The 25,704-nt window shown below is 46.2% G+C and overlaps 2 protein-coding genes across 2 annotated transcripts in view; one reads left to right on the forward strand and one right to left on the reverse strand.

Annotated features, from left to right (window-relative positions):
• The window catches only part of sars2 (seryl-tRNA synthetase 2, mitochondrial), a 177,302-nt gene that overhangs the window by 118,446 nt on the left and 33,152 nt on the right, over positions 1-25,704 (forward strand). The gene's annotated exons all lie outside the window — the stretch shown is intronic.
• LOC132979822 (gap junction delta-2 protein) lies at positions 493-25,528 on the reverse strand. The gene is made up of 2 exons (XM_061045660.1): positions 24,240-25,528; positions 493-1,958 (listed from the first exon to the last, which is right to left on the reverse strand). Exons 1-2 carry the CDS (start codon positions 24,308-24,310, stop codon positions 1,109-1,111), a joined length of 921 nt encoding a protein of 306 aa, XP_060901643.1. The 5' UTR covers positions 24,311-25,528; the 3' UTR covers positions 493-1,108.

Genomic DNA, 25,704 nt, shown 5'->3' on the forward strand with positions numbered 1-25,704 from the left:
GGAATGCTGCGCCGAGGGAAGTTTGTTTTGTGCTTCAGGAGAGAGACTGATGTTTACACTCGAAGGGTCGTCCCATTAGTTTGCTAGTTCCTCTCCAAAGTTTTCACAGAAAGAGAGCAGCGAGGGTCATGACTGTCATGTGACGCCTCTGGGTTCTATGTACGTAGCTGCCAACCGTGGGGAGCAGAGAGAGCGAGGCGGGGGAGAGCGAGACGGGGGAGAGCAAGGCGGGGGAGAGGGTAGGGGAAAAAGTGTTTATGCTACTCGCTCGCTCTTGTTTGTGTTAAAATCCTCTTTTGCCAGGAGACAAAACATAAACATCATCAGTCTTGTCCTCGTGGTTTTGGCTTGTGACGACGTTTCAACAGAGGCGAGGATGACACTGATCAGACGCAGCTCGTTCTCTCCTGGCTTGGGTCAACACCGAGTCTCCGGCGTTGACAGGAAGCAAAGAAAAACCATCCTTTGGTTGTGTCATCTGTTTTTCTCACAAACTCACCTTCTTCTTCTCGGGTCCGTCATCGCCCTGACAGTTCTTCCGTTCCTCTTTTAATAATGTCGCTGCTCATCCTCCCCGTCCCATTTCCTATCCTGTCTTTTCCTTTTTTAATCGAGGCTGACACAGTCCAGAAGAAAAGCACCATGGGATGCATCAAACACCGCCATCATCTTCCAATATCCCCCAAAGAATACAAAACAGCCTCTCATCTCTCACCTCCCTTCTTTTTCTCATCTCTAGGCCGTTCCTCTCCAGACCCTCGAGGATCCAGGTCCACAAGAAAAGGAGGGGCAGGGGAGGGAGCAATTAGTCAAAGAAAGAAAAACGTATAAAATGGCAGTTGAATGTTCTCCCTGTGAGACCATAATGTGTTCATCGTGTTCAGCTTTTGGTCCTCTTTAATCCTCTCTCTCTTTGTAATAGTCTTCTTCCTCTTTTCTTTAATGACTCATCAAGTCCTGGAGCCAGAGGTTTGGTCTTTAAATTCAGTTTCATTCCTTGAGCACAGAGGAGAGGTCATCTTGTTTGACCTCTCCATCATCTTTATTAAATTAAAATCATAATTAATACATATCCTCGTCCCACTCCTCCTCCTTTTTCTTTTCTTCATCAGACGTAGGCTGATTCGCTGGACTGTGTGCGTCCCAGATTGGGTGGTTGGGAAAGATGCGCCATGTCCTTCTTCCTGATCTCACAGATAGACTTCCTGCGGGCCTGGACGCCCCTGATGGCGGCCTTGATCTTGCGCCAGCCCAGATGGTTGAGCTCGGCCAGGTTGAGGACTACGCAGATACCGCTCACTGCAAACATGAAGACCAGGAAAACCGTTTTTTCCGTGGGGCGAGACACGTAGCACTCCACCTCTTTCAGACACGGGTAGCGGTCACATTCGAAGATCCCGGGGACGCTAAAGCCGTAAAGGAAGTACTGGCCCGCCAGGAAACCGATCTCCAGCGCGTTTCTGAACACCACCTGGATGATGTAAAAGCGGGAGATCCCTTCTTGCCGGCGCACCTTAGAGCTCTTTCCATGAGTGAGACCACGGGGGGCGTTTGGGATCTCCTTCACCTCCAGGCAGTCTGGCTCTTCCTTCCCTCCTCCGCCGTCACCGCCATGTTGAACAAGTATCCCGTTAATGTTGCGAAGCTTTCGCGCCCCGTCCCTTCCCCCGTAGTCCCTCTCCATGATGGGATAGAGAAAAGAGTAGCGGCGGTCTTTCTGCTTGGCCGACTGGTGGACGGAGTAGGTGATGAAGCAGAGGCTGGGCGTGCACACCAGAATGATCTGGAAGACCCAGTAGCGGATGTGTGAAATGGGGAAGGCTTTGTCATAGCAGGCCTGGTTGCAGCCCGGCTGGAGAGTGTTGCAGATAAACATGGTCTGCTCATCCTCATACACGGTCTCCCCAACGATGGCCACGATCAGGATACGGAAGATCACCACGACTGTCAGAAGGATCCTGCAGGAGAAAGAGAGAGAGAGAGAGAGAGAAATGGGGTTAATCGTCGGAAATGCAGAGTGATTTACTGTGTCAGGAAGACTTAGATGTCCTCAGATATCCTTCCCCAGAAGAGCCTCTTCAGATGTGTTGAGTGTGAGAGGACAGAGACGTACAGCAGGAGAGACAAATGAAGGGGCTGGAAGAGGACGGGAGCTTTGAGAGGAGTAAAAAATGGATCATAAAACATCCTAAATGTCAGGGACACAGAAACATAATAAATGTCAGTTTGCAAAAAGACAAGCAGAGCCTTAAGGATTCATTTTTGTTATTTTATGGGATGAATCCTGATGAAGTTTTTGCACCAAATTCCACATGATTGATTTTGACTAAAAGGATCTACAGTAAAATATGCTGTAAAGACGCACTTTTTAATACCTCATTTTTTTATTTTAAAAGTTGGCTGCGTCTTATACAGCGGTGTGACCAATATACCAGTAAGCTCATTAATTACCGCGGCTGCAGAAGCCACCATCAATGCGAGCGACCTGACACTATTTTAAAAAAATCATCCTCATTCTGTTTTTGTTTTTGTTTCCATTGTGTCCAAACAGGTATCTATAATGTTGGTATTGTGACAACCTTGGCGTACACAGTATTACATCTGGGCGGTACTATAACAGAAGTATGAGGGTGCAAAGGCGCTCTGGGGGTAATACGAGGACAATCTGATAAAGGATACCAATCAAGAGTGGGAAAAATAAGCGAGAGTTCATGCTGAGAGGACGGATTTGAAATTGAAATCACAGCAGGGCGCCTGTGAAGGGATTGTGAACTCCTTATTAATCAGAAAATAGAAGTGAGAGACGGGCAGAGAGCGGGAGAAAATAAACGCCGTGCTGGTGATGGAGAGGGACATTGTGTTAGCGTTCAGTTGGTGTTCCTCCCTGATAAAAACCAGAGAAGAAGAGCGCCCAACAAAACTCAATCCATCAGCCGTGAGTAAACACTCCAGGAGAAAGATCGGTTATGAGCGGAGTGTGGATGTGTCGTCAGCGATCATCAACTCTCGGCCTGTTAACTGTGATTCAACTTAATGTGTGCGTGCGTGCGCATGTGTTTTTGTGAAGGTGTGTGCCGGTTGAAACACGTGAGGCGACACATCTGCTCCAATTTTGGTATCTTTTGCATCATTAGTCCCAGTTACCACGGCAACCTTACAGTCACTTAGGTTGCAGGTGTGATTAGTTTTGACACATCCAACCGCACACACACACACTCTCTCTCTCTCTCTCTCTCTCTCTCTCTCTGCCGTTGTCATTATAAACAACAGTCTGCAGGTTCTCTCCCGTCCTTTACTGCCATGGCAACAGGTAAGAGAATGAGTTGAACATTATTTGCAGGTTTGGTACCACTTCTGCTCGGGCTGCGGCCGAGAGATATGGCGAGGTTATCTTCTGCTGAAATTAGCTCCACTTCAGTTCACCGTGTGTGCATGTTAATGTGCGTCTATTCTTAGGCTGACATAACATTTCTGCACACCCCTGTTCTGTTTCCTTTCGCGCAGACATCTCTCTCTTTGTTCTTTTCTTACTTTATTCATGTCTCATTTATTTTTAAGATCTGAGACCGAGCGAGCACTTTAGTAAGCAGCTCTTTTTGCTCCGTGCGTTCCCGTTGGTTGTCTTGCACCGTGTGGCTAAACAAAGTCTGGATCCAGGCTGCAGACTGCACACAGCCCTGGACATCGCTGTTAATCTGTTGATTGATTGCTGCCTCGCATCGCAGCCAGACAGATATGACGGAGTTCAGACCGACTCCTGCATACCGTTAAGATCAACTCCCACTAATCACCAACATTTATATTAATGATAATCCCATAAATGATAAATCTCTGTCATTACTCTATATGAACGCAGAGTACACATCCTTACAGTGGCCCGTCAAAACCTAACCTCATTACATTAATCATGGTTTTATGGGGGTTTTGTGCATACAAAGTCAATAGATGCTGACATATAAGAACGGCTTTGGAGGCGGAGCTGACAGGCGCCGCAGCCCGCTGCAGGATGAGCACGACACAGAGCGTTTAAATGTAAAAATAAATCTTCATAGCAAACACACTGCGAGTGTTTTTACTAAAATGACAAACTACGTTTACATGTTGGTGTCTGAAAAGGAGCCTGAGTCACTTCTGCATTAGCTCTCTACAGGCCTCAGGTCTGAGTGAAGCCAGCTGCATCACAAGCAAAAGCACACGACTTGAATATGTGCAAACTATTCACTAGAGAAGGAGGCAGGAGATGCTAAAACACTGATGGTCTGGACCACAAAATTCAACTTTAAAGGCCCTGACACACCAAGGAGATCGTCGTCCGTCGGCAGTGGCGGTTCTAGACCACTTTTAACCAAAACCAAACTGCGGCCAGTTGAGGGAACATTAAACCCAGGTGAAAAATAGACAAAGATGATTGCTTAAAAAAAAATATATTATGCCAAATAATAGCGCACATCACTAAATACCACAACATTAAATACCATGATTTATATTTGTTTCAGTAACATTATTTAATTCTAGATTGTTAGTTCCATTGTTGAGTCAAATACTGTGTATGTGTTATGAGGGGGGGGGGGGGGGGGGGCTCTTCCTTTTGGAGGGGTGGCTACAGGGGGGACCATGTTCAGTGTTACATGGGCACTGGCCCCCGCTTGCCCATGCCTAGAACTGCCCACGGCCGTCAGTCCTAGTTGGACTGGGCGGTCGTCGCCCTAGTTTTTGCGATGCGTCCAGCTCCGTAGCTTAACCCGTCAGCTCCCGTCTGCCATTTTTTGGAAGATTTTTATGATGCTTTGTGACGCTTTCCATTTTTATTTAGAACTCATTTAAGGAAAGTCATTTTCAGTGAAGCTCCTCTAAGTGGGGAGTGGGCAGGATTTTTTATTTTTTTTTAAAGATGTGTTTTGGGGCTTTTTGCCTTTATTTGATAGGAGAGCCGACAGAGTAGGACTTCGGGAGAGAGTGGGGAATGAGAGGCAGATGGTCAGACTTGAACCCGGGCCGCACACTCTGAGGACTATAGCCTCCGTACATGTGGTGTGACCTAACCCCTATCTGCTAATTGCGCGACAATTTTACACAATTTTCTTCCCTGACAGCTTTCCATTTAAAATCCTCCTCCTGTAATTCTTTCCTCCATTTCACCTGCAGCGCTCCCTCCAGAAAAGTCTGGCTTTTTAAGAAGTTGTCACTTCAGAGAACCCGAGGCCAATTCGCTGTTTTTTAGAGACAATTTACATTCAGCAGAGATTTACCAAACTCAGTTGCTTATCTGAACACCATTGTGACTAAGCAGTGAATCCGTAAGGGAAGGGAGGGAGGGCGGGCTTTTTCACTGCACTTTAGATGTTGCCAGATAATCATTAGATGGCATTTGGCTGTGTGAAGGGTAATCTACCAATCGCGCCGCAGCTTTGCCAGTCTTGTGCGGAGTCAGAGGGCAGCGTTAATCCTTTCCAGAGTCTGACAGCGTGTGGCTCACATGTACCTCTCATCAAAACTGAGGGTCAGCACTCATCACCTCCAAATTGAAAAATAAAATACTTTTTCTTTTCTCCAATCCGCCTACATGTGCAGGGAGAGAGAAATAAATGAAAAATAAAGAAGAAGAAGAAAAAAGAAAATGCATTTGCCCTTGTACTGACTCCATTAAGAGGCTTAGTGAGCAGAGAATTCACAATACCCCTGTGAGGGAGTATTGCACCACATGTGCACACGTGTGCACACAAACATGTATTCTGAATGGCCACGCACATGCACGCTCGCGCTCGTATCCACACAACAAAGAAAAACACCATCTAGACAGTGAGCAGGGAGACAATCTCAGACGAACTGAGTACTGACACAAGACGTCAAATCACTGTTGAAGATGAATTAGTTCCAGACAGGGATAAAAAGATTATAAAGTCACCAAAAAAAAAGAAAAAAAACCCAGTGTGCCTCGGACATCTCCTTAAATTAAAAGAGAAACCTGCCAGTTCTGGGACAGAGCGCTCGAGATAGAGGGGGGGGGGATAGTAGGAAAACCAGCAGCGCAGGAAAATCTCATCACAGAGAATGAATTATATAATAGCTTGCACACGCAAACCCACTGCTGTAATCTGTGGCTGGGCCAAGGGAGGATTCTTGCATTAGGTTTTTTTTTTTTTTTTTTTTGTTAATGCCAACGAATAGCTGTAGATTATATGCCAAACAGTAGCCCCCACCTGTTTTTTCTCTCCTGCAGAATATCTTTTCTTTATTTATTTTTTTACTGTCATTTGCACTCTCATGGGGCCCGCTCTGAACCCCCCCCCCCCCCCTCCCTCAGTCATGAATAATCTCCAGATTGTGTCTGTAGTTTTCTATGAAGGGCTTTCTTTCTCTGTGAACACTCGCCTCTAGTTTACCACTAAAACTGATCTCATTCCCGACAAAATTCCACCCAATGCTCACTCTAACTCTCGCTTCATGCTCTGGAGGAAACGCTACACACGCACTTCATTCTGCAGAACCACTTTCCCCGCGTTTATTACCACCTCTGTCTCCTGTCATTTGCATTTTAAATCAACTTCTTTGCAATGGTGGAAACATAGCTGACCAGATGACGTACCAGAGTCATTACAGATTACATATTTTTGAGCATCAGTATTATGTTACCAGAAATGTGTTTTGCACTTGTTAATATGAGCGATCTCCTAATACACTATGCACATATGCACTACAGCTACTAGACCTTTTGGACTGGGGTGGCCCAACTGGGGCTCTGACTTGTGCAGGGGTGTCCTGAAGTTTGTGTGCAGACACATGAATTAAAATGTTTTTTCCCCCCTTCTGTCTGCATTGATCACACTGACTCAAAACAATATGTACGTCCAAAGTAAGTCCGGTGGATGTGCCAGTTTAACCTGACACAGCAGACGTAAAATTTGATCTCTTTACATTTTGATTTAATATTTCATTAATCAATCAAAACAAAAACAGTATTTTATGATAATATTGACAAGATTAGACGTCTTTTGTCAAACATAAAGTAGAGACACACTCGCACGTATCTTCACACACTCGCAGCAGACACTGTTTGTTGTTCCCTTTCACTAATATGTTGACTGTTTTCACACAAATGGTGGTAATTATGCATCAAACATAAAGCCAGCATAACTCCAAAACGCCTCCTCGCCTCCAGCTATTGTGCATCCTCGACCCGCCGCCTTCATCTTCTTCTCTTCCTGATTATTTGACGCTGGATTTGTGTTATTCTCTAAGCTCTCAGTACTTACAGGCAGTTCATTTTCTAAAATTAAGTGTGAACAATAATCATAGTTTCTGCGTCTGACAGGGAAAATCCTACAGCCCCCACCCCCTCTTCTATTCATGATGCACATCATGCTCATTCATATAGTGTGCTCACACGTGTGCATCACACGCGCTCACACAGCTATAGTCAGACTATTCCAAATGCTGTGGTCTCCCTTTGTGTTTTTAATGTTGGTCTCTTTAAATGAAACCTTCAGCACGGTTTGCAGCGAAATGAGAGAGGATGATGAGCTGCATAAAAATAGAAGTTGAGGCAAAGCAGAAGTGGAGCGTCGCTCAGTGAGTTGAGCTGGAGGCGAGAGGTAAAAGCAGAAGAAAAGTGCAAACCCTTGTGTTTAGAGTATTGTTACTCTTGTTCATTAAAGTGTGGATTAAACTTGGCCAAAGGTAAAAACAAAGCAGCAAAACAAAAAATCCAGAAATTGCAAATGGAGGAGAAAAACAGAGGACAAGAATAAACCAGGAGAAGACGAAAAATGTAGGAGGATAATTAGGAAGAGGAAAGAGAAACAGGAAATAATTGGCCCAGGATCAAAAAGGAGGGACTTTTTTTTTGGAGAGATTGGAAGATGTGGCGGTGGAGATAAAAAAAGACGAGTGGAGGAAGAGAAGCTCGGCTGTGGTTCCTTTACCCAGAAACCCCAAACAACCCCCCCTCGTCCCTCCTCCCTCCTTTCAATTTCACCCTCCGCTCAACTTCCCTCCGCTAGTTACCACGGCAACAGGCGAGGGGGCAGAAAACGAAGGGAGATGAAGAGAGGGAGAAGTGAGCAAGAGAGGAGGTAAAAGACGACCACAGAAGTGCAGGGTTTCTGCTGAGGAGGGGAGCAGACGCGTTGCTGGCTTCGGTGCTTCAGAGAGCTTGAAGCAGGTTTACTTCATGCAAAAGAAAAGTTCGTAGAAACGAGATACGCTGCCAGCGCCGCGATCCAAGTTGTGCTACTCTGCAAAAAATTTCTTAGACGGTTATTAATGAGGAAAAACAGAACATCATGGCCTCCTCTGAGGCTCTCAAATGAGAGTTTCTTTTCCCCCATTGACCAAAAGCCTCAGATAAGAAAGGCTTTAAAATATGATGTTTTGAAAGTAGGCCACTAAACATTTTAGAAGATGGATATGTAATCCATATTTAGAGTTTTTTTACGGCGTTGACTCGAGACAGATCAGATCATAAAAAGAGCAGCTCTGCCTCTGAAGGCTTAGAGGTCTGTCATCCGCTCTGGATTGTGAAGTAAACAAGTCCAATGTTACAGCTGACCTGCTAATCCCTTCAGAGCGTCCCCTTTAGCCCCCATCAATACCTGTTCTCTACCGTCAAGCTCTGCCTATTCTCAGAAGTGAACCCCCCCCCCCTCTTCTTTCTACGCCTGCAGCAGCTCTTATTCTGCTTCTAATTCATCCATTACTTGTCTCTCTGCAATTTACCCGCAGTTCCTATCTGAAATATGAACCAATCAGCCCTCAATCCTGTGTCTTTTGTCTTTTGATTCACATCATGCGATCCTTTGACTGTCAATGTCAGACTGTAGAGCCATTTAACGCTGAAGCCCCTCTCATGCACTGCTCTCCGACTCGTTCAGCCCGTCTTTTATGCAGACTTTTCCTGCAAGCACAGTGTTTAAAATGTCCATGCACGGTCAGGGAAATGGATGTCTCAACACAACAGGTGATTTGGTGCGTTCCATTTACCTCAGATCTCGGATCTCAGAGCTGGAAAATGACATCACACCTTAGTTAACTGTGTTCCTGTTGCAAGTTGACAACAAGTCAAACAGGCAACATCCAGGAGTACCTTTGTTTTGTTAGCTAATAGGTCTCGAAAATAACATGACAACAAGTCCACAGAGAGAACTGTCACGATGCTATCGGTGAGATTGATTAAATTACAGGAAAAGAGGACTAAGCTGCTAATAAAGAAGGTAGTTACAGCTCAAACGATACTCTTCATGCATGTATCAGCCGTGTTGGATTTTAATTCAGGATACTGAAAGTTCTCAGAGTTTCCAAGTTGGAATTCAAACTTCAGGGGAGCGTGCCTGATGACCTTTCAGACAGGCAACTCGGAAATGATGACTTCCGAGATCTACTACTTTGATTTAAATTTAATTGAACACACTTTATTAATCCCTGAGGGAAATTCTGACTAACAATCTGTTACTGAGAGACATGCTTCTCTAGCACATCGGCCTGAAATACACACACATGCACAAACAGGACCTGTGGACATGCAATAACGGAGAGATCAGAGTGAGGGGGCTGCTACGCAGGGAGTGCAGCAGAGCGGTTGAGGGTTCGGTTGGAGCCTCAGCAGTGCTCAGGAAGTGACCTGGCACCTCTCCAGCTAACAGACCAACCATAATTTTGGTCCGCACCGGGACTTGACCCTCGGGTTCACAACCCAAATCCCTACAGACTGAGCTATTGGCACCCCAGGTCAGTACTGCGGAAATGTCCTCTAACGTGTTGCGTGTTGCTATGTTGGATTTCAAAAATTAATCCTGATTCTTAATGGTTTTTTATGCCATTTTAATTCCATTATTTTGCACCCCAGTCTTTCATTGCCATCAGTGCAGAAACACAAAAACACATTCTCCTGAAAAATGCCAATCTCAGAACAAATCAGAGATCGTCTGATGACAGCGGCCCAGTGGAGGGACTGCCAAGTATTTGAGGCTTCTGCCATGAAGGACTTCTGGAAACAAGACTGTTTTTTCCATGCATTGCTGTCGTTTAGACTCCAGCAACATGCAAAGCAGGAAACAGAGTCGGTGACATCTCAGAGTGGCTAAGTGGGTTAATTTCTGTCAGGACCTAAAGACAATTTCAACCAAAATCTGAAAAAGTGGATCTGGAGAAAATGACCAACCCTGCCTTTAATTCAGCTCCAGGCGTCAGACAGGCAGAGAAGAAGAGGGAGAGATGCACAGTAAGTATCTCCAGGATTGTTTTACAGTGAAGCCTCCCCACAGACTGTTCTCCAGAATACAATCAAAGCTCACATTTGTATGCAGAATCTGTGACTAGAGATGAGACAAACACAAAGATTGTCATGTTGCAGATACAGGGGGCGGGATTAAAAACTTCCCTATGGGTCCATTTCAAAAGCTCTATAACAAATGGAACATGTTGTCCTCTAACTTTAAAGGGTTTTGATAAAGTACTGAAATATAAAAAAAAGCCCCGAAGCCAAAACAAACCACCGCTTGCTGATGAGGAGTGACCTAAGATTCGCAGAGAGGATCAGTGGTTTGGGAAAGTCTGTTCTCAGTCCCTCCCTCTCCGAGCTTTATCCTTATACTCTCTTCCCTGAATTCATCTTTTTTCCCCTCGCCTGAATGTTTTGACATTCTGTCTGTGTTTTGTGTCTTAAGGGTACCAGGTGGTAACCCAAATCCAGCGCGCCAGAAGCTCCCAACAAATCTCATCCCGTCACATCAGATATGGGCGGACACTTGTCATAATCTCTCTCTGTCAGTCTGTGTATTCACTCGCCAAGGTTTATCAATAGCTCGTAGTTCACGGCGGGTCGCCAGGGACCAAGCTGCTTCTCGAGCCTCGCACAGGAGACCTCGGAAAACACACACACACACGCACACACACACACACACACACACACACACACACACACACACACACACACACACACACACACAAGCACGCACACAAGCACGCACACACACACACACACACACACACACACACACACACACACACACACACACACACAAATACCCTGAAGGGATGTTCCGGTGCTTCAGGCCAGTGACAGAAGGAGTGAGGGGGCTGCACTCTCCCCTGTTGACAGACCTTCATCTGCATTGCCTCCAACCTCCTATTACACACACACACACACACACACACACACACACACACAAACACTCTCTTACTATCACACGATGTTAAAAATACACACTGTGCATTAGTGTGTACACAGAAACAGAGTCTCTAAGGACAGACGTGCACATCTGCACACACACATTTTAATCAGAGGCAAACACACACACACACACACACACACACACACACTATTCCAGCTGTTCGGGGCGTCACAAAGCCGATTGTGTCTGACATGAGCTATCGGGTGTTGGTTTCATTCTCTCAGGAGTAGATGAAGATGAATACCTTCCCGTGTTATTGGTTTTACTCTCGTCTGTGTGCGTTCGATCTCCGAGTTTCATTTGGTTCATTTCAGGTGAAGCAGTGGCTACATGAACCACCGGGGCTTTTAGGGATGAAAAAAAAAACAACTTAAACCAATAATATTGAAAGGAGAAATTCACCTCACTTACACAGCAGCCATTTTCCCTCTGAGGGTGGAAAGCTCAAATGCTGCTGTGAAGTTGCACCACGGTGTTCCAGTTTGTGAAATCATACATTTGATATTCCGCAAAGGTTAGGGGCGGCGTTAGCACGACTGCTGCTCACATCGATTAGAAATCACGAGCAGCGTATTATCGGGAGAATTAGAAATCACAAGAGAAGTAAACTTCTACACCAGTGACACAGATTCACTAAGGAAGAGACGTGGACCTTTACTATCTCAGTAAGGGGGTGCTGGTGGCGCAGTGGTTAATGCGCGCACCCCAAGCGGGTGGCCCGGGTTCAAACCCACCTGTGGCTCCTTTCCCAAATTCATTCCCCACTCTCTCTTTCCCTGATTTCTGACTCTATCCACTGTCCTATCTCTCCTATTAGGGCACAAAAAGCGCCCCCCCCCCCCCCAACAAAAAAAAAAATGGTGTATTTTTCAAAGCTGTCCAGAGAACCTGCAGATCTTATATCGGACAACAGGTTGTTCCACAGACTCGATGCGGCTCCAGAGAAGACCCGGTCTCTGAAAAGTGATCTGAGGGGCCTAGCTGTGCTCTATGGTGATAAGAGTTCAGTGATGTAGCTTTGATGGGTGTAGGGGTTAATGCTGTCGGATAGGTTCCTGGTTTGAATCCACAGGAGCCTCTCTGTGTGGAGTTTGCATGTTCCCCCCCGTGCATGTGTGGGTTCTCTCCGGCTTCCTTCCACAGTCCAAAGACATGCTAGGACTGAGGACATGTTAGGTTAACTGGTGACTCTGGATTGGCCGTGTGAGTGTGGCTGGTTGTCTGTCTCTATATGTCAGCACTGTGATTGGCTGGTGAACAGTCCAGGGTGTAACCCCGCCTCTCGCCCAATGACAGCTGGGATTGGCTCCAGGCCCCTCGTGGTGTTTAGATAATGGATGGATTATTTCCAGTGAAAGGATGCTAAGAGGTGTGATCTCTTCGTTGCATTGGCTAAGACGTCTGGCTGCAGCATTTTGAACAAGTTGTAGACACCGCCGGTGGCTGGCTGGGGGTAAAAAATTAGTAATACCACATGTTCACATGAACACACACACTCATGAAGACGCTCGGCTAATAATAAGAGGATAATTATAATTTTTTTTAGTTTATAAATAACACAAGACAATCCGACGAGATGTTCGAGATCTCTGGAAGACGTAAATAGCAGCACAGAGATTAAAAATAGACTTCTTCTAAAATCTACCCTGAGTGATCATTCACTGCAGATCAATGGCGGGAATGAGGAGAAGTGACATGAGCGGTCACCATGGCAACAGACGTGGAGCATTGGTTTTTTTGGGCAGGGTTGTGATTGAGTGGAGGGGGCGGGGGGGGGGGGGGGAGGCATGAGCAGGAGAAAGAGCAGCAGGAGGGAGAGAGGGAGAGCGAACGTGTGGGCGGTAAGGAGGGAGCGAGGGAGGGAGAGAGAGAGAGAGAGGGAGGGAGGGGAGGGGGGGGGGGGTCAATTCAAGGGAAATACAGAAAACGTGTGCGCGCCAGAGAGAAATGATGGGCGTAATCCGGATTAAAATGGTGGGTTTTTCGACAATCCCGAGTTAGGAGCGCCGCGTCAGTGCCAACTGCCCACCCACAGCAGCTACCCCGTGCCAAGCCCAGAACCAAATCAGCCGCTCTGGCACATGCAGGGAGCCTCCATGACACACAAGCAGACAGCACATGGCCGTGCAGGGAACATCCCCGAAAACACTCCAGCCTCCAAAAAGTCTCTTCTGCCTATTTTTATACGGTTTGATTTTCTACTCTGCCGCATGGTTCGAATGTAACAATTAAAAACCAGGAGGGGAAATGACATAATGTTCTCTGTGTGTGATCCATATTCAGAGCGGGAATCTGTTTCATGACAAAAGTGTCATTTCTTGCTTTCCTTTTTATAAAAAGACATGTCTTAATGTTAGAAAGGTGGAAACTGGGGCGCTGGTGGCGCAGTGATTAGTGCGCGCCCCATGTATGGAGGCTGTAGTCCTCCAAGCGGGCGGCCCAGGTTTGAATCCAACCTGTGGCTCCTTTCCCGCATGTCATTCCCCACTCTCTCTCTCTCTCCCTGATTTCCATCTCTATCCACTGTCCTATCTCTAGAATAAAGGCACAAAAAGCCAAAAAATAAATCAAAAAAAAAAAAAAGTAAAGTGTAAATTAGTGTTGTAGGACTTAATCTCGTCTCGGAATCGAAAGCATTTTTTACACAGCCTTGTCTTGGTCTCATAAGAGCGGTCAGACCACCACTAATCGGCTATTTTTCCTCTCGGCCCGATTATCCTGCAGTGTGAGCCAGGCTTCACGATTAGTAAATACGTTGAGTTTTACCTTCCCTTTGTTCCAAAAATCTACTGTCCAAAAGTCAAGTTGTTGTTATTTTTGTAGCCACGCTGTTGACCCCGTGTCTCTGATCGTGCCGCTAAGAGCCAATAGAATCAGTCCTACATCACAGCACTGTCCTCATGTAGCTTTTTCACCATTGGCTCGGAGAGACGTGTGAATGTAGCATATTGCTGAGGCACAAACACACACACTGCATCGTTTCACTGCCTAATTAAGAAACTGTGAATGTGATCATGTGTGTGTGTGTGTGTAGGTGTCAATGCTTTGTCACACTCTATCTGGTTGCTCGTATGTAATGTCAGACCGGGACACGCTCGGCAGCATGTGTATGTGTGAGAAAACGTGCCTATGAGTGTGTCTCCGCCCCAATGAGTGACGAGTAAATGTATCAACCACGCTGCAAGCTTGCTTACGCACATGTTCGTATATTTGGAAGACCATCTGGTTGTGAGTGTGTGTTTTTGTTAGTGAGCGTACACACAGGTGAGGGGGGGGGCAGTGAATCAGATGTCTCATTATAGATTGTTGGTCCTGGCAGAGACGGTGTGTGTTTGGGCGAGGTGTCAGGTGTTTGGCTGTATGTGCTTGTGATTTTTTATTCATGTTGAGTCAGTCTTAGCGGTGCAGCAGCAGCAGCAGCAGCTTCTACCGCCTCTGAGGAACACAAACACGCTCAAAGAGGTGGATGCACTGCGCTCTAAGTGGCTTTATCAAACGCGGCTCGAGATCGAAGATGCAGCCGGGGATGGGAGTTGAGGGAGGATGAGGAGGATAAATGAATTTTCAGAAGAGCGGCCTTCTCATCTACAAAAAGCGAGATAAAGTAAGATAAAGAGGCGAGGGCGAGGGGGAAGAAGGACGAGATGTGAAGGAGAGCAGATTTATCACATCATCACACAAACTTAATGATCAATCAAACAAAACGAGGGAGTCAGCTTTACGGTCCTGACATAGGAATGCTGTTAGTCATGTGTTATTAAAGCAGATGCTGAAAATATCACAGAGGCCTCCCAGCCACGGGTTCACACAAACACGCACAGCCAAGCTAACTTCAAAAGCTGCGGCCTCGCTTTGTACCGAAGAGCAAAGATGGCTGATTGTTTTAATCCTATGCCTCATATTTCAGAAAATTATGTTCATCCAACTGCACAGAGGACAACAGTTTTTTTTCTGTAACTGGCAGTTTCCACAGGATCCAGCTAGCAGACAGGAAGTGACACACGGGAACGCATAGAGCATCCAGTCAATTTCAAAATAAATCACCATATACAGACTCCTGATTGTATATCCCATCACTTTGTCAACATAACATCAAAACAGGCACCACATGAACAATGACTCGACCAAATGAGGCTTCTGTGAACCCTTTACAGTTGACCTTTTTAAAACTCACACATAGTGTCACGTACCCTGACTAAACGTTGGCATAGTTTCAGATCATGAGGTAAACGTATGTTGGAGTAATCCCAGGATGAGTCTGCAGAGGGCGCTAAACAGCTTGTCCTGAAAATCATCGATAGTTCCTCGATATGAAATCTCTTCCATAGACTCTCTTCTCCCAGCACTGGAGAGCAGCCCTCCCCTGGCAGCCCTGCAGCGTTCTGCCCCTCAGGAAGACTTCCAGAGAGCTGACCAATCAGAGGAAAGTGGGTTATGTGGAGAGGGGGGCCTTAAAGAGACAGCAGCTGAAATGAACCGTTGAAATTAGGGTTTTTGCTGACACCAGTATCAGATCAATCAGGAGGTTTTTGAGCTCCTGCAAAAGCTGCTCTATAAGTTTCACACATGAGGAGGAGATGGGATCTTTAAGTTGTGTGCTGATGTGGCTTTATCTTCCTTCCAGCAGCTTTTTAGGGTAAGACTGTTGAACTGTGACAGGTATAAGAAGTCAAGGCTCTAACGAGGTATAACATGACACTCAGCGAGCATTTTATCCTGACTTGTTTGCCTGCCTCGCACGCACATCATGTCAACAGGGCGGGAAAATCTTTGTGTGGAGATGTAAAGCCTGCCTGAGATAAATAATTCATGGCGTCACAGTTACCATCATGAGGTAATGCAGACGAGAACAGGGACTGCCTCGCAAGTTTGGAGTATTGATTTCCTATTAACATGCAGAAGATCTTGGCAGGTGAGTTTTAATCCTCGACTGTCAGATCCAACCACAGGTCCCTGAATGCAGCAGCACGTAAGAGTTTTTCAAATTGGATTCTGCTAACACACACACACACGCACGCACGCACACACAAGCACTCCTTCACTCATAGGGATGGATTTTTAATAAGCACAGTTTCTCTTTGGGTTAACAATCACTGGGATTATGGGTTGTGTTGTCTTCAGGTTGTAACCGTCCGATAGCCTTCATTACAGTCGTCTTGTCCACTGATTACTGTCCTCCCTCCATGGTTATTGTAGTCACACATGACTTCCGCCAGACCCTTTCATGACGCAACCGCCAAGATTTAAAAAAATATCAAACATGTTTATAATCATATTTGCGCCGCCACCGACGATCTCCAATGACATCGGGGATGTTACGATTGGATCTGTATATTGCTCACACTACAAGATAATCTGGGAAGATAATCGGTTCCGAGCAGCCTTGAGTCGGGAACAACCCTGTGAATGTCGGGAAGGAGGAATTGGCCTGATTATCCTGTGGTCTGAACCAGGCTTTAGTGGCCCGGGGTCCCAAGAAGTGGCCCGTTGACAAGCAGCACCTCGGTGAGTGAACAACCAGATCAGGAGGATTTCAGGGGCAGGCTTCTTGAAATTCTAGGAGTGCATATTAGAGACCATGGCGTCTTCTCAGTGACGTCAGTGGCCGTCACTATGTTTGAAATACTGTCGCTGCCTAACTTTGGATCTATCTGGTTACAGGCAGAGAGGCTAAAAAATCTGTCAGCCAAATAAACCACGCCCCTCTTTATGCAAATGTATGCTGTGTTATATTCAGAATGTACCAATATAGAAATGAGCTAGTCAGACTAAAACTGCTCATTGTACCAGTTTGTAGACATGTTTAAAGATGAGCATTTTTACTGTATATTGGATTTGATGGGACCGCCCAGGCTTTTTGAGCCGGCCTCAAGTGGACACTAGAGGAACTGCAGAGGAGGCTGCTCGTTCTTCATGCTGCTTGATGCTTTTCATTCGACATGTTTCCAAAAAATGTGCATGTGACTTAATCACAGATTATGTTGCAATCTTTGCAGTGTTTTGTCCTCTGTTTGTATGTGTGCGAGCTGATGTCCGGGTTAAACAAACCCCCGGTATCATCCGAAAGCTGACCTGCTCCCTCCTCTAGCAAGGTGCTAACGCTAAACCTATAAGCCTTACTGAGTCACGCTGCCAGGGTCGGTCTCTCCCCGCGGCCCTGCAAGGTGAAATCTGTCTCACCTCTGACCCCCTTCACTTGTTCTAATCCCTCTGTCTTTATCCGTATGTCTCCCACTCTCTCTCTCTCGTTTGACAATCGTTTTTGTTGCTTTCTGATTTTTTTAATCCAGCAGCACGCTGCAAAGACTCGAGCCAAGAACATACCGCTTGAGGATACACCTTTTAACCACATAATATCTGATGGACACACACTTGCAACAGGAGCTTAATCGATTAATCCATCAGCATGAAGACAACTTGTAAACCCTGACCTCAGCATATGTGGACTGTGAGGATCAAGGAGCGGCTGAAAACACGAATGGGAATGAGGCTGAAGTGTAAGCGGGAAGAAATGAGAGCACAAGCTGCATAATTATGTGCGGTTTCTCTCCCAACGCTCCCCCAGCTACAACTCTGCATCTCCAACTGTCCCTGCGGAGGCTGGTTGTAGTTCTCCAGTCATGAAAGGCTGCGAGCAGGAATACAGAGCATCTCTCTCTGCTGCATCCCAGGGCTCATTTCCTGGATGTTTGTATCTCCAGAAGCAGAGCTAGAGCAGATCGATTCTGCTATAATTAATAACACGAACACAAATACACGCTGCAGCTTAAATAATTGATTTATCGTTGTTTTAAAGATGTGCTTCCTTACTTGGGGTTACATCAGCGACTGTTGACGCATGTTAGAAAACGTCTTAAAAGCAGGAGGAATTACAAGCATCTATCTCATCCTGGGACTCACAGCCTCCCTGTGCGGAACATGTGAGGTCATTTTAATCACCAGTTTCTGGTGGTAGCACGGGGAAGGCACTGACATGGTAGGCGACATCATCCCTGGGGTCATTACATATGGATGGAGGAAGTGTGAAAGCGGCCACATGCCTTCTGTAAGTGTCTCTTTTTAAAAAGAAAAAATCTCTCAGGGGAATCTGGCACGAGTGCGATAATATCACAGCCTCCTTCTCACTTTCTTCTTTTATGCAATGGAGCACACATTTGCAAGATAAGCCCCCCATTCTGTGCAAACTAAATCATCCATCATGTCCATGGGGGTTGAGAACGCTCCACAGGGAGTTGACTATATAAAAGCATGATGATCTAAAGGTCATTTGAAGCCAGAGCTGTAACCTGTCAACAAACACACGCATGCTGAACTAATAAATATTGGTTTTGGCTTGGTGGAAGCGTGGTACCGTGTTGAAGGAGTGCACATGCAGTACACAAACACACACACACAAACACACACACATGCTTTCCTTTACGGACGGGTGAGTCGAGAGCTCCAGAGTGACAACACTCAGGGGAGTCATGCTGAGCGAGCTGGTCGTGTTGAGAATGAGGTGTCGACCCTCTCTATAGGAGCGCACTCCAACACGGACTCCTCATCACCTCCAGTCGTGTGAGCATGAGTAGAGGCACGCTGAGATTCAAGCAAACCCCCCACCATTTACCGCTTTTTACAGGTTCTACCTGCAGCTCTTAATGAATGAACAATGTTTATTGTTTTGACTTATAGTGCTTTGAAGCAGCTTTAAGGCTTTAAAGTGCTTTCTGATCATGGAAGGTTCTGCAACGGCCTTTCCAGCAGAAGAACTGGAAAGGGTTTCATTTACAGAACAGTCCAACATGTGTAAACCAGCTTCACTCTTTGATGGGCCAGGGGTGAGAGACGCCAGGTGTAGGAGATTATTTGTTATGTTTTGCTCCTTCTATGGGTTTTATGAAGTTTCCTGTAATTTGCAATGGGCGTGGTTTACCTTATTTTTTTTACCTATGCATTGGTTGGACGTGAGGCGAGAAAAAGAGGCTGAGGGGGTTTGAATATTTTCTGTTGACCGTCATCTTTACCCTCATCAGCATCATCGTAATTGTCATCATCTTTTGGACTTTTGTTTTTAGAATTATTTTCTCACTCTTTTGTTAAATAAATCATGAAACATATCTGGACGTTTAATTCTATTTAGATACGAACGAGTCACAGGTACAGGCCCACTTAGTCTCTGTGCGGCATTTTTCAATCTTAGGGCACAAAACCAGGTTTATAAATAAGCATTCTGACGCCTTTTCCTTGTGTGTATTCAGGTATAGACAAAAATATGAATGGAAATAAATATTGGCTAATCCGGCTGTTAGCTAGCCGGAAAAAAAATCTAATTTTACTGTTTTGTCGCGACTGTGTTATGTGTTGTGTCACTTCTTTTATGACCTCTCCCTGGCTCTGCACACAGAAAAGACACACTTTACATCCAGCATGATGCAGCTCTAAACACAGTCAGAGTCGTCTCAAGGTGATTTCCTGGAAAAACTTTAGGGCAGGTTAAAACGTGAACAGCCAACCCCCCCCCCCCCGACTTTCATGCACTTTTATACCTGCCAGTCTCCTACAGCAACATATCCGTGTGAAGTCGGGGTGAGAACGCTGCAGGACATATTCAGAAAAATAGCGAGCTGGCAGGGGGGTGATGACATTTAAATCACACGATGGGGAACACTGAAGGAAGCTGCTTCACACTCACACTCTTTACAGCATCGATACTTTGATTAAGTCATATGTCATGTCCTGCATCCTGATCCCCCCCCCCCCCCCGCCCCCCCATCATGTCAGACAGGTAACACTTAACGCTGTAAGGGACATTTGTAGGAAGAAGATTTCAGGGGCTGAATGCAGCGTGTGAAAACAGACACTTCTGTCCGTCCTCGAGGTGTTTAACCATTGTGTTCACGTTGGTGAGGATCAACATTTGGACTGCTAATTACTGACGAGGTTTATTTTTACCGGCAAAATGTCAATATGGTACTTACAACCTTAATCACTCTCTTAGCATTCCCGTCTCTGCAGCCAGTGAGTGCATTCGTATTGCAAATGGACAGACCCTAAAGACTGTTTCATTAAGTCCCCCGTCTTCTTTCAAGCTCTGCTTCCTATTCCATTATTGGAGATCAATATCAGGGTGGTGGGAGGATTCATCTGCATGTTAAGCAGTCTCTTTTTGAACCAATGGCAGCTTAGGAATAGGGCTGGAGCCTATGGGAGGGTGGCATGAGAGATGTGTTGACAGTGTTTAGGTAAAGGGTGCTTCATCATGACTCCGGGGTCCCACAGTCCGCAACCTGGTCCTCAGGAAGTTGATTCTCTCCCCCCCTCATGGATCATAATGGCCTGAAGTAATCGCAGGTAGCAGCAGGTGAAAACGCAAACAAACACACGCAGACAGAACCAAAACTCATCAACGCCCACAGAGCACTCTGAGCTCGCTTTTTCCTATTCCTGCTTACACACAGATCCTGACCGTAGAAGGGAATCTCTCGGGCTGTTTGTAATCTTACACACACGAGTGTTAGAGTCCCACTAATGTGTGTGTGACTCATATATGACAAATGGACTCGGGCCTGCAGGCTGTTGTCATGGTGGGCTCTTGAGAAAACACGCTGGCATCGCCTCAGGGGCAGAAACCTGTCCAATGCTTTCCACAGCAGAAAGGCACCTGCACCGACCAATCAGATGCATGAAAGGGCAGCCGGACTGACCAATGGGTTTGAGGACTGAGGGTTTATAAAAATTTGTGTCAGCAGTGATGTCCCAGATTAGACAGCACTGAGCAGTAGAAAAGCTTGATGCAGAGACGGCTCTTCACTGAGGGGAACGTGCGAGCTGTCAGAGCTGCAAACAGATGACTCTTTTCAGATCGTCAGCGAGAGCCCGAAGTGATTAAAGTGCATGTGATGAACAAATTATTAAACGATATTTTTGACATCCTCCTTCTTATCTTTTTTAGCTTTTAACGGGAGAAGCAAAAATAGCCCTTTTGATTTCCTCTAAAAACAGACCAGAGAGTTTGAAGGGATGTTTGTGAAGACAGCAAACGTCCAATAAATAACTCGTTTGAAATGGAGACGACAGCCTGTTCTCCATCAGATGAACAATGTGTCACTCAGTCAATATGAATGCATAGAGATACTTTACTTTCCAAACCGTTTTTATTTGATGGTTTCGCATCGATTTCTAGGAGACAATATGACAAAGTGGCTACAGTCCTGTTAGCGGCTCTGACGGCTGAAGGCACCGTGTTGGTTTGACCTGAAAGCAAAAATCAACACGCTGTAGCTACTCATAATAACGATTCAAAGGCTGTTTTAGAAAACGCCTACTACTACAATCTAATGCAGTATTCAGTATATACTGTATATGCTGCTTCTTTGTGTTCAAAATAGTCTGTAGTCTGACCTCCAGTCAGTGGTTATTCTGCATTATACACGTCTAAATTGGTGTCTTGGAATGAGGAAGTAAACAACAGCCTAGCTGACGACAAACGCCGCCTCAGTGTCGCGTCCACTTACAGTCTGAAAAAAGCTGACGAGAGATTCATTTAGAGGTTCATGATTTAAAGAATCAACAAAGATAACTGGTGGTATCTTTGTGTGGTTCAGTCTGATTGGGATTATTTCCTCTCTGACCTGGCGCTTTGCATTGTGGGAAACTGTACGTGAGGGAGACTGGTCTGATGCAGACTGCAGATGTTTTCTGAATCGGTACGACATCCTGGTATTTTTTGGCGTACTGCGGATCTTGCATTTGTTCTCATACTGCATGCTGCATTTTAGCCAAATCTGTACGCACTAGTGGGTAGGGGCAGGATATGACGTACAAAGAGCGATGAGGAAATAGCGGATGAAGCAACAGAGTCCCAAGATATAATCTCTACAACATGTTCTGGGTCTCCGACCAGCCCAAGTCCCTGAGGTATTCATGATGTCTGACGGCTGACGTTCACTGTCATGGCAATCCGAGTAAGAGCCGTTGATCTATTTCAGGACCAAAGTGTTTGAACAAGTGACTGACACTGACATCCCCGGGGAGCGCTAAGCTGCCTGTGTGACTAAAAATACTGTTAAATTTGAACATCAGCTTCTAATGCAGCTCATAAAATCATTACATCCTTCAACATGTCAATTTGACTTCAAGCCGCTCGACAGCCACACAGCTGGATTATCCTTTAAAAAGCTCTGAATAGCTTTCCTATATTAGCTCAAAAGAGCTGTTGATTTATCTCTGAACTCCTCGGGCTGGTTGTTGAAAAAAGCATGTTCTGTATTTTCTTTGCAGGACTACATTTGTAAGCCTTCAGATTACAGATAAAACACTCCATCTATGGCATTGCTATTCTGTAAGCTAATGCTGTGAAGCTAAAGAAATGCAGGACTAACTCCAGGGGGGGCTGCTGGAAATCCTTCATGTATTATAATTTTGGGGTGTTTTGAACACTTTTGGCCGGGCTCCTCCCGCCGTCTGAACATTTTAAACTGTCTGGACAACCGATATAATCTGCGTGAAGATGATCTGAGGTTTTTTTTCTCTTTTTTTTTGCCGCTGGTTGTGTCCTGGTCGCGCTGCTCAGGTCATGACATGCAGCACCATCTCGTGACGAGACAGTCCTGTTGGCTTCCTCCCAACGCCCTGCAGACTGAGACCATGTGCCTGCTCGCTAGTCTGTGAATAACTGCTCTCCTCTGCCTGCTCCTTCACTGTCTTTTTTTTTTTACTCTTACTCCATCATATGCTTCCCGTCTGTCCCCTCTCGCACTCAGACTGTCGCTTCAGCTCGCTTCTTCTCTTGCAATCAAACCCGTTTTCCTGTTTTTTTTTCACTCTCTCTCTTGTTGTTTTCCTTTAGCTGTTCCTCCTTGTTTACCCTCTCTTTCTGTCCCTCAGACCCCGCAGCCTGGGTGACTCGTCCGGATGATGAGCGACACTTTGCTTCCAGTGAGTGCCTAATGAATGAGGGGCGACCAATTATTCATCACAACACCAAAGGAAACAACTCTAACTATTCAACCGACAGAAACAGGACTCTAAATCACGTCGGTTTCAGATCTTGTCACGAGAAACTTCACACTCAGAGCTCGGTCAGCGGGAGACGAGTCATCCGTCAAAACAGAAATATCTGCCCACATAATTTCCTCACAAAATGGGTGACATTTATTCAGCCAACACTGCAAGAGAACCACTCAGCAGTGAAGCTTCAGGGGGATTCACTCCAACAGCGAGGCAGAGTCGAATGAACCCGTGCTGAACCTGCGGTTTTCAGAGATGTCCCAAGAAAAACCCCAACTCAGGAACATGTCATGAACTAGATGTAAAATCAAAACCAATACCAACTTCAGAGCTGATGTGCCTCTGTGGCTAAAAGGCTCATCAATTATTGCTCGTCCTGTGGCTGATGAGAACGAGTTATTTAAACTCAAATACAAGACATCCCAACATGTCCAGGATGCATAAATCATAAGTTCTGTAAGCCTGAGTTAGTCACTTCTCTCGGTTCTGAAATGACTTTGTATAGTTTACAGAGAACGAGAGAAAAGGGAGAGAGAGCAGAAAATGATTAGAAAAGCTCATGTGAGGGACTCGCTCTCGAAGCAGCGTTGACATTAAAGCGAGAGGAAAAAGAGAGGAAGACGTGAGAATGGAGAGAAGTGTGAATGAAGGCACTGTGGATATTTAAGGTGATTTGTCCTCACACTGCTCCGGATTGTCTGTGGTCCAAAGCCTCTGTGTGGACTAAAAGTGTCCCTCCTGGAACCTAACCCTCTCGTCATGTCACTCAGAAGGATTAAAGAAGCTAAGCCCCCCCCCCCCCCCCCCCCCCATCCCTCTCCCATCAGCCACGTTTGACGAGGAATCACTGACTGAAAGCAGGGAGGGATTTATATTTTACATGTGTGTGGCATTCTTTATTCTAAACACCCTCCTGGTTGTACGCTCTGACAAACAGCAGAACACGAGGTCTGATGATGAAACATGCATAAAACATAGAAGTGATCCGGAGCAGGCAAGATGAGAGATTCCCAAACTTTCCAAAATAAAAGCATCATTCTGAAGAGCACAATCAACACAGCAACTCAAAGAAGAGCTCACCTTCCAATCATAGTAGAGTGCTGCTGCACGGCGGCCTCTAGGAGGCGCTCCAGGATGGTCCATTCTCCCATGGTTGGAGTTTGGAGGCATCCACTGGGCACAGAGAATCAGAGCGGACCCCACTTCAAGCGGGTTTCCAAGTCAGCAGGGCACCAGCGCCGGTGTCAGAGTCCTCTTTTTTGAGTCTTTAAGTCCACTTGTTGAGTAGAGATGAGGTAGGCTGTGGCTTCAGACGGCTTCTCAGGTGTAAAGAGCAACCAAGCAGCTCAGTGGCACCTCATTGTTGCCGCTGTGATCACCCTTCTCCTTTCTTTTTGACAAAATCCCAAAATAAAAACCAAGCCTTGAACTACACCTGAGATGCTTGGACTGACTCTCGTCTATCTGCTAGCTGCACACACACCCATTCTCATGTCTGTGTGTGTGTTTAATTCTCCGTCCATGCACGTGCTCAGGTGAACGTGTCAACTTCTCCTGCCTTTTTCTCTGCTCTGGGTGCATATGACCCTGTTTAGCCCCCTAAACAGCTGCTCAGTCAGATGTTCTCACACAACACACACACACACACAAGCACCTGGGGACACCAGCGCTCATCTAATTCTACTGAGTTTCAGGTAGCAATGGTGGTTTGTGCAAACAGGCACCCATCACTCACACACTAACAGTGCGCCCTCACACTGGTTCTTTGACAGCATCTTGTAGTAACTCTAGGGGGGGTGGGGGGTGGGGGGGGGGAGGTTCAAGTCCATGCACTCATGTGAGCCGGAGCAACCAGGGATCTGTGTGTCTGCTCGTTGTGCACTCCTCCATCCTCTATTCTGTCCCCTTGTTTTCTGTCCTCTCTTCAAGCTTATTTTTCAACGGTTCCCTTCTCCTCTTCTGTTGCTCCTTGCCTTCTCTCCTGGTTTGGATCATGCAGCGCTGGACTGAAGCATCGCTCACTCCTCCTCCTGCTGCTGCTGCTGCTCCGTCTCCTTCCCTGTGCTCCAAACCGTCACTGGTTTCTCAAGTCCTCCTCCTCCTCCTCCTTCTCACTGCCTCTCTCTGTCGCTCTCCGTGTTTCTCTCAGCGTAGTTTACGAGGGGCAGCTATCCTCTCCTCTCTTCCCTTCATCTTGTTTTTTTCCTTCCCACTTGGTCTCCCTCTCTCTGCTTCTGCCCTCCACCTGCCTCCGTCTCTCTCTCACTCTCTCTCTGAGCCAGTAGGCAGCCAGACCAAGCGTGTGTCTACAGGATTAGAGCGAGGAATCATCTCTGTGCTCCTCCCCCCTCTCGCTCCCTCTCGCTCCCTCTCGCTCACTCGCCATCACTGTGTTTATCCCCCCCCTTCCTCCTCCTCCTCCTCTTCATCTCTTACTGCCTCAAACACCACACAAATCATTTCCCACTCTTTTCTCCAACACCATGTATTGCTCATGATCTTGTCTTCTTGTCTGTTTGTGTTGATACACACGGCTACGAGGATG

Source organism: Labrus mixtus, chromosome 9 (assembly GCF_963584025.1).
Source record: "Labrus mixtus chromosome 9, fLabMix1.1, whole genome shotgun sequence".
Taxonomy (NCBI): domain Eukaryota; kingdom Metazoa; phylum Chordata; class Actinopteri; order Labriformes; family Labridae; genus Labrus; species Labrus mixtus.

Coding starts and splice junctions, on each gene's coding strand:
- LOC132979822 (XM_061045660.1), bottom strand. CDS start 24,310: ATGGGAGAATGGACCATCCTGGAGCGCCTCCTAGAGGCCGCCGTGCAG. Junction 1,959..24,239: donor CACTCTACTATGATTGGAAG/GTGAGCTCTTCT, acceptor TTTCTCCTGCAG/GATCCTTCTGACAGTCGTGG.